The sequence below is a fragment of the Zeus faber genome (assembly GCF_960531495.2).
Source record: "Zeus faber genome assembly, chromosome: 15".
NCBI classification, from domain to species: domain Eukaryota; kingdom Metazoa; phylum Chordata; class Actinopteri; order Zeiformes; family Zeidae; genus Zeus; species Zeus faber.
Genome location: NC_137194.1, coordinates 15587957 through 15597340, shown reverse-complemented (window position 1 = coordinate 15597340; position 9384 = coordinate 15587957). Strand labels below are relative to the sequence as shown.

Genomic DNA, 9384 nt, shown 5'->3' with positions numbered 1-9384 from the left:
TCTCCTCAATCGCTTCACCAATTTAAACCGACGTTGCCAACAACAGGAGTTGCGCGGAACAGCCCATTGTGTCGATCATTTAAACTGCAATAGTTGTGAAAAGGTATCATCCTGAACACATTTTGAAAGCGTTTTTTTATTATCTTTTCGGTTGTCGCAGTGTCCCAGTCATCCCAAAAAGCAAGTGGAGGTGGCTGTGTTCAAAGGATTTATGGCGATACGAAAAAGTAAGAAACCACCGGCGTTTATCAAATAAATTCTAATCGACACCACCTGCCACCTCATTTATATCACATATGTCATATTTTCCTCAATTTAAAACATATTACGCAACAGACATTGATAACAATTTGTCCCTGGAACCCCGATTTGAGACAATTTTCATTGTTAGATATGATATAGTCCAAATGTCCATAACATAGGGAGATGGAACAGTGGAACTATGATTAAAACAGTCATTATTATGCATTCTCTGATATATTAAGTAATTGTAAAGTTTAACTTGTAATCATTTTGCTGGGGGACCCCCTGGGACCTCTTGGAGGCCCCCAACTGTTCAAGTTAAAGAGGAACGAATGTATTATTTATGGTTTAAAACACCAGAAGGGGGTGATTTATATAAGTCAGTATTACAATTAAAATATATATTAACCGTCCAGTCATACGGACTAGTTTTAAGCGCCCCCCGCCTCCGCGCCGCGCGGTGCCATAACAGCGCGTATAAGAACTAAAATATTCATAAAATTAAAAATGAATAATAATACGAAACCGCCCTATACGGTGTGTGACGCACGCGGCTGTGACGTCCTCACATTCTCGCCAGTCCTCCCCGTCTTAAGTGTAATGATCAACGTAATTCACACAACAACGACACAATCACAAAGGAATGGGGCGTGGCCGTTCACAGAGGGCGGATAAAGGTAACGCTCGAAAGTACACGTTTATTTTGATGTGATTTTTTTTTATTTGTTCATCACAATCTCCAATTTTTGACTGTGTGGATTTTTCATACAGAGGTCTATAATATTTATTATTTTGAGATGAAATGCATGTTGCCACCCCCCCCCCCCCCCATTTTTAATTTTTATTACTTTTTTTATTATTATTGCCTATTGGTTTGATGTGAGCTTCTGTGACATCTATCTATCTGTCTATCTATCTATCTATCTATCTGTCTGTCTGTCTGTCTGTCTGTCTGTCTGTCTGTCTATCTATCTATCTATCTATCTATCTATCTATCTATCTGTCTGTCTGTCTGTCTGTCTGTCTGTCTGTCTATCTATCTATCTATCTATCTATCTATCTATCTATCTATCTATCTGTCTGTCTGTCTGTCTGTCTGTCTGTCTGTCTGTCTATCTATCTATCTATCTATCTATCTATCTATCTACCTGTCTGTCTGTCTGTCTATCTATCTATCTATCTATCTATCTATCTATCTATCTATCTATCTATCTATCTATATATCTATCTATCTTTCTGAATGTCTGTCTTACACACACACACACCCACGCACGCACACACCGTCCGAATGTAAATTAGCAAGTTATTAAGGATTGCAAGTTATTCTTTTCTGGCCCCCTTTTTTTAAATGCCAAAACTATTAATAAAAAATGTAAAAAGACAGTGAGTGATCTTAGGGGAACTGGATGTGAGTACTATCTACTATTTATCTATCTACCTATCTATCTATCTATCTATCTATCTATCTATCTATCTGTCTGTCTGTCTGTCTGTCTGTCTGTCTGTCTGTCTGTCTGTCTGTCTGTCTCTACTTTGCTTTTCACTATGTTTGGCTCTTTGTGAACTAATCATTCTCTGTTATTCGCCACCACGTGACCGCCCCAAAGGGGATATCGGGCTATCGCGAACGCGCTTGCATCTTCCCCCTTTCGAGAGTCGTCGGGAACGCGCCCCCGGGACTCAACAGCTGCCCAGTTGAGGGAATATGAGCAGTTAGCGAGAAAGACAGAAAGACAGACAGAAAGAAAGACAGACAGTAAGAAAAGACAATAAGGAGGAAAAGAAAGAAAAAACAATCTATGATTCGTTAGTTTAAAAAAAATAAAATAAAAAAAAATAAAAAACAAAAAGAAAAAAACAAACAAAAAAACAAAACCAAAAAAAAAACAACTAAAAAACGGCTGAATATAAGATGGGCCGGCGGAGAAGGGAGCAACTTTGGCGACTTCTCAATGGTGCTAGCCGTGAGTTTGTCCGGAAACCGTGACTTGGTAGGTACAGTTGGTGAGTTTCTTCAGTCGGAGCGGAGGCGGCCGAGATAGTGGCCGCTGGCGGTTGTTGTTGTTAACGGCTGCTTTGCGTTAACGTCCCTCGCAACGCGTTTCAATACGTTAGAGAACCATCCGTCCCTACTTCATAATGGACACATCTCCACGTAGCACGACGCCGCAAGAATAGGCGACGTTGGAGTTGGACGGGTAACACTCTTTTGCCATCCTATTGTGTATTGTTATTGTTATTCATTCTTTTCTCTTTCTTTTTTTTTAGTTTTTTTTTTTTACGTACTGAGACGTTTAACTCGGCCGTGGCTTAACGTGCTGTTTGGTGCCCCCCCCTCCCCACACACACACACACACACGCACACACACACACCGCTTAAATCACGCGTCGCTACTGAATAATGAGCCGAGTCGTGTTTATAATGTATATATTGAAATGTAATTGCCGTACAACAGCGGCGTCCGAGCTCGGACACCCCTGAAGTTTTGCCTCGGTCGCTCAACAGGTTTCCATGAGGGAGGCAGCGGGTGAGATGACTGTGATGGCTGCTCCATAACAAGCTGCCTGCTTTACCATGTGCTGCCCAAAATGCTCATTAATTCAGCTGATCCTGCTCACCTGAAGGCACCGGACATTAACAATACCAGAGTTTAAAAAAACAACAACAACAACAAAAAAACCCCCACTGCTACTAGCATAGTCACATAAGTCTCCAGCCAGTACGAGGAAAAAGCCCACTATGGAGATGTTTTGCTCATTAATGGTGACCGTGTAATCACACTGGCCTTGGTGTTGATGTGGTGGTGTGGGTTTTGCTTTGGTGCAGCTTGTTTGGCTCTTGCAGAACTTGTAAGTGCCGGATTTTCAGATTGTCACAGGTGTCATAATGGTGCCAAGGCATGAGCCCAGAGCCATTTTAACTTGCTGGTCCAGTTACTCCACCCTTGAATCAAATTTAAACCAGAAAAAGGAAAATCTCACCTGCTTAATCCATAGTCGTCCAATCCTTATTTTGTCGGCACTCTGATGATCATGATCGATGGTCGGGAGACTTTTACAGTATAGAATAGAATAAGGTTGATTAAAATAGACTATCAATTTTATGTAAAATGGTTCGAATATTGCATCCCTTGAGATTAAAACACTTGCAGGTTAACTACATTTTAGTTAAAGAAAGCAGAGAATCACATTTTATTGGCTTGTTTATCAGCTGCCCCCTTATCACTTTCGTTGCGGTAGTTACTAGTGCGGAGTCCTGACACAAGCAAAACTATGATAAAGCAAATTTAGACACATTCAAACCAATGGAAATCCATACGCAAACACTAGTCTCAAAATGGGTATCACCTTTTTGAAATTAGAGGAAGTCTTGTTTAAGAGTACCCTGACAAGACACTTCCTTTCTGGGCTAAAATATGGTTGTGCAAGTTTTGAATGACTTCATTGTAATTATAGGTCAAATAAATATTTCAGTTGAAAGACGCCTTTTTTTTTGGCATACATCTAAATGAATCACATTCACCTCGCAATTTTAGCTTTATAAACTCAGTCACTCACAGACTGCGGTTTGTGCTAAAATGAGGACACCTAACTGTAACATTGCTTTATCTGCTTTACTTTATCTACTTTTCAGTGGTTTACACATAGAGGAAATGAGTTTTCTATGTTGTGGATTGCTAAAACACATTTCCTGTTTAAATAGAGGGATACCTATTTGTTCTGTCTTTTAAGATCTCTTTATGCATTTTTACCATGTTTTTTTTAAATCATATCTTAATATCAGGAAACTGTTTTTATGCTTGTTAATGGTCAACATTTTATAGCAGTTTTTTTTCCCCTTCATTCTTTACAGCTTTCCAAAAATTTTGAGATTGCCAAGTGCTTCATTGCTTCACCCAAAGAGGACAATGCCGACTCACCCATTGCTGCCATTTGTGGAGAGCCCAGATGGCCTCAGCCAAGATCTTCTTATCAGCGGAAGTGCAAGTATGCCAGGACCTGGCTCCAGCATGACCCCTCACAGCACCACCTCCGAAAAGCCTGCGTCTCAAGCGGTGAAAAGTTTGCCTGTGTCTTGTATGTTCTGTGACCAGACCTTCAGTCAACAAGAGGAGCTTGGACCCCATGTCTTAGCTCAACACCCCACCACTCTTTTCGAACCCTCGGTACTTTGTGTCGAAGCGGAGTTCCGGATCCCGGGAGAGAGGGCCTGGCCCAGGCAGACCAGTGTCCCGCTTGGAAAAGAGGAGGTGCTCAGCTGTATCCTATGTGGCCATGAATCACAAGATACCAATGATCTAGAGACACATTTGAGGAAGCACAAAGACTACTTCACTTACTGCTGCAATGTGTGCGGACGGCGCTTCAGGGAGCCGTGGTTCCTCAAGAAACACATGAAGATGCATGGGAAAATGCCTGGAGCTAAAAACAAGGCCCAGCAAGCCCTGGAGACTCCAATCACAATCAATGACATTATTCAAGAGCAGAATCCACAGCCAGTAGTCACAGCTTATAAGATGTGCATGGTTTGTGGCTTTTTTTTCCCCGATCAAGATGGTTTAGTGGAGCATAGTAAAGCTCACAACAGAGAGGCAGAGCCTGGAAAAGATAAGACCAAGGACATTCCGGACAACAAAAATGAGTCTTCAGTCAAGCAGAAAACCTTTCTAGAGTTTTTGAAGCTAAAGCCCCGCTCTGATGGTGATAACTTGCAACCTGAGAGGTCATCCAGATGGATCGCTCAGCTCGACCCTTTTAAGACATACCAAGCCTGGCAGCTCGCTACAAGGGGAAAAATTGCAGTTGGTCCAAATAACACTAAAGATTTGGGCATGGATGCCAGCACAGACAATGAAGACTGCAACTCTGACAAAGAGGAGTTGAGTAATATTTGGACTGAGGGCCAAGGGGACAAATCAATGAAAGAGGTGCTGGGGAGAGAGCTTCGTTCCAGGCAGCAGATGGCAGCAGAAACCCCATCACCTGAACCAGACCAGAGGCCCCCAGTCCAAAAAGATAAGGAAAGGCCAACGACCTGTGAAGACTGCGGGCGAAATTTCAGGACCTACCACCAACTGGTTCTGCACTCCAGGGTCCATAAGAGGGAGAGGGGAGGGGAGGAGAGTCCTACGGCTTCCATTGATGGCAAGTTATCAGCAGCAGGCTCCCTGGACCATGTAGAGGAGGGCTCCGAGGACGGCTCTGAAGAGGCAGCAGTGTCAGAAACTCTAGTTTCAGGTAAAATCTTCTGTTTTATATATATATATATATATATATATATATATATATATATATATATATATATATATATATATATATATATATGATTTTTTTTTTTTACGTAATAGTGTTTTTGTTCGAATGACTTAAAATGTGCTTCCTTAAGTTTCTTTGTGTTTCAGAATTTCAGTATTCTGCTGTGATAAACTCCCGTTCATTTGCTCAAAAGTGAGTGATTGTATTTGATCTATTTTACAGGTGAATGTGGTTTTGAAAGATCAAAAGTCAAATCAAAAGAATGCAGTTACTGTGGCAAAACATTCCGGTCAAACTATTACCTCACCGTTCATCTAAGGACTCACACAGGTATGTAAAAGACAATGGTAAAAGACAAATTAAATCCTTGTTGTGTAGGTTGTGCCGTGCGGCATTTTGATCAAATCGGATGAAATTGCTTGTCTTGCAGGTGAAAAGCCGTACAAATGCATGTACTGCGACTATGCTGCAGCTCAGAAGACTTCACTGAAGTATCACCTGGACCGGCGTCATAAAGACAAAACTGGCACAGAGGTCTCAAGCAGACCCGTGCCTTTAGTGCCCTCTCCGAATAATAAAGAGTCTAAAAATAATAATGCGAAAACTCCAAATAGAGCCAAGCTATGGGTGCCTATAACCAAATTGTTTACCAGTGTAAAGCCAGAGGGCATATTCAATAGCAGCGGAGGCAAGCTTAGCAAACCAATTACTCAAATGAATATGGCATATGAGAAATTAATTGGTAACCCCACTCATTCCCAAAATAATGACATGCACATAAAATACCCTGTACCTGTTAACCTGAAAATTGAGCGCAAGGAGATAAAAGATGAGAGATCTGAAGAGCCATTAAATCTCTCTTTAAAGGTGTCTCTCTCCCTCACTGCCAGCCCAGAACCCCAAGACTCATCAACTCCATTATGCTGCACATTCTGTGCATTCAAAACGCTGTACCCAGAGGTTTTGATTATGCACAAAAACTTGACTCATAAAGATAAGTCAGATATCCCGAAAAGGAACAGTGCCAGAGGCGGTCCGAAAGCAAAGCGCTTCACTGGCTGCCCCCCTGCCCTCGACGGGAAAGACGTCACCCCGCTCACGGACAGGAAATATCCTCGCAGAACCAAGTCTCCTCAACCTCAGGCTGCCAAGCCACAGGAGAAGATGGTCTCAAACCAACGTCACACTCCCAAACGCTCCCCCATCCGCGTACCCAGAGAGGAGCTCGCACAGGAAGTCCAGCGATGTGGGACAAACGCGGACCAACACGTCAACCAGGACTCGTCAAAGTTTACAGAACTAGTGAAGAAATCCACTAACACGAGACATGTTAAGGACAAAGCCATCCCGGCAGAGAGGGCTGCAGCATCAGCTGCTGAGAGGAGTTGTCCAGTGAGAACGGGTGTCGTCTGGCACCCGGATGCTGCTATGCTTTGTCTCTCCAACAGGTTTGGGAGCCTCCCCCAGATGGACATGGCCGAGCCCTCCAGCAAGAGACTCAAGTACCACATGCCTCCGGGCAGGGAACCCGACGCTGCAGAGAAACATGGCTTCAGGATATCTGCAGGGGAAGGATCCAACAGGCTGCTCGGCTTGGGGAGAAGTTCAAAAACCTCATCACAAGGATCATCTCCCTCCACGGTCTCTGAGGCTTCGGGTCCCATGAAGCCTCCGGCTTCCGCCATGGGATGCAACATTGACACGGACTGGAACATGATCAACATCCTGCGCTCTTACACGCCCAGTGACTTGGCTTCTCTCTACCACGGCTCGCCAGCCAACCCGAGTCACGGAGGGCTGGCCAATCCACGAGCAGGTATGTACGTATGTATGTACCAGGTTAGCTGTCTCAAGAGAATTGCTTGTAGCAGCTGTTACTCAAGCTTGGTGGTATCTAATCTCTGTGTTTTGTCTTATCAGGGGGAAGAACTACTCTCTACCAACACTTACCCAATCTGCCCAACCTGCAGATGAGAGACCATTCGGGGCCATTTCCTAGCGAACGCTTTGGGACAACAGACAAGAGTATTTGAATTTCCAAGGTATTGACAAGGTAAACTGCTTGTAAAGCTGCTAGAATTTGCCTCCCTTATGTGTTGGCTGACGCCACCAGAATCTTTAATTTCTCCGCTGTTTTGCTCCAGTATGTACCTAAACCCTGTTGTGTCTGTAAATTGCCTAACTTTTATTTTCTTTCTTTTTCAAGTGTGACTACTGCCTTTGAGGGACTGAATTTGAGGGTTAATTTAATGTTGGGATTAGTAAGAAGAGACCTCTTGCGGTGCATTAAGTCTTCATTTTATGTACGAGAAAGGAATAGTTTTACACAAACTATCCGATGCTCGGCCTGTTTCTGAAGTAGAGCTGCTTTCTGTATTTGAAAATAAATGTTGGATCATCTCCCTTCCGTGAACAGAAGATTCCACACACCCACACTGTGATACTCTTTATCATTCATCTGTCCGACAGCATTATTCGATTATTATATTTTGTGGGGTAGAATATGTTCAAATTATGTTTTGGTACATTTTCAAAAGATGGAGCGTTTATAATAAGTAAAGACATGAAAGTTCAAATATTATGGAGCCAAATGCTCCAAAATGTTTTGTTCGACTATTATTGTGCAGGATGTAATCAAGCACATTTTTCTCTATCCCAAAGCACTGAAAGGTTGGGTTTATTTGTTAATAGTTTGATTTCTTAGTCCCAGTGGTTTACACAGACCATGGCAACAGTTCTACTGTGTATGTTAAAGTGGTCTACCTCAATTTATGGATTTGTCACTGACTCCACTTGTTTTTGTAAAGCTGCTAAAACTATCATTTCAGCTGGACAAAGTACCTCCCTGTGTCTGTCTGAGCCAGATGTGTTGTGAGTTAGTGTTTTCACTGGATATAGAATGTCTGCATGGAAGACAAAGTGCCTGTGATGACAAGACGACTAAACATGTGAAAGGTTACATGATCTGAACGGTTACTGGGATTGAGAAGCTCTGTGAGATTCTTCATAGTTCAGTTGCCTGTGTGAAGCGGTCATGGTGGTTTTTTTTTTTGGTTTTTTTTTTCTTTCTTCCTTAAGCCCGGACTATACATGTTATTGAGGACTTTGCTTATGTTATGCAAAATATTGAAAGTACTACTGTATTATTTGTAGTTCTTCCAGACTGGTTGTAACGAGTCGACCTTTAAGATTTGGAAAGAAAATTGTGATGGGGTGGGCGGGGGAGGCTCAATACATTGTACACTGTGAAAGAGAAATAAAGTGTTCAAGTCTCAGGTTTAACCACTCTTAACACATAACTTGGATACATGTTTTCCACTTAAGTTATTTGCATTTTGGTTTGTATTTCACATGTGTACCTATGTCAATTTAAAAATATTGTTTGAGATTCGGATGAGAAGTTACAATAAAGATAGTCAAGGATCTCTGTGGCTTAATCCTCTGTATTGTGATTGTCATTGAATGCGCCAGGTCACCCATTTCAATAATCCAGGTGGTAGTTTTTTAACTTTGCTGCGTTCAGATTCTGTTCTTCAGATTCCATGTCTCAACTTTTGTCTTTTCAGGGTTACTAAAACATTTTTTAAGACAGTGCCTGTCCATGTTTGTGCCCTTGAGGGCATTCATCATCTTTCTAAAACATTTTATTTCCATTCTTTCAGCCTTATCGCATATCATTATTCAAAGTCATAACTTGTGATAAACCTGGAAGTAACACCTTGCTCAATGTGTGCATTTGTCACGCCCGTTTAAATTTTTGTGCAGTTATGCTGGAGGTGCACTTCAACAAGCTTTTTCTGTTGTATGACACCATGGAATGAAGCTTTGTGTGTTGATTGATGATGTTGTAGATGAAATACTGTCGTAACTCTAATTATTAGTATT

At 42.1% G+C, this 9384-nt stretch overlaps 1 protein-coding gene across 3 annotated transcripts; it reads left to right on the top strand.

The window, feature by feature from the left end:
- The first annotated feature begins 1956 nt into the window (after window positions 1-1956).
- znf217 (zinc finger protein 217) lies at window positions 1957-8668 on the top strand. Of its 3 annotated transcripts, XM_080015740.1 has the most exons (6): window positions 1957-2234; window positions 4097-5481; window positions 5722-5829; window positions 5930-7315; window positions 7420-7552; window positions 7706-8668. In XM_080015740.1, exons 2-5 carry the CDS (start codon window positions 4152-4154, stop codon window positions 7530-7532), a joined length of 2937 nt encoding a protein of 978 aa, XP_079871866.1. In that variant the 5' UTR covers window positions 1957-2234; window positions 4097-4151; the 3' UTR covers window positions 7533-7552; window positions 7706-8668. The 3 variants fall into 3 exon arrangements, with proteins under 3 accessions (XP_079871866.1, XP_079871864.1, XP_079871865.1); XM_080015738.1 differs by having other exon boundaries at window positions 7420-8668; XM_080015739.1 differs by having other exon boundaries at window positions 1957-2441; window positions 7420-8668.
- Window positions 8669-9384: the final 716 nt, after the last annotated feature.

Excerpts from the sequence above, each read along its gene's own strand:
- znf217 (XM_080015740.1), top strand. The coding sequence starts at position 4,152 with ATGCCGACTCACCCATTGCTGCCATTTGTGGAGAGCCCAGATGGCCTC. Across the intron at positions 5,830-5,929 it reads TCATCTAAGGACTCACACAG|GTGAAAAGCCGTACAAATGC; the intron begins GTATGTAAAAGA and ends CTTGTCTTGCAG. Across the intron at positions 7,316-7,419 it reads GCTGGCCAATCCACGAGCAG|GGGGAAGAACTACTCTCTAC; the intron begins GTATGTACGTAT and ends TTGTCTTATCAG.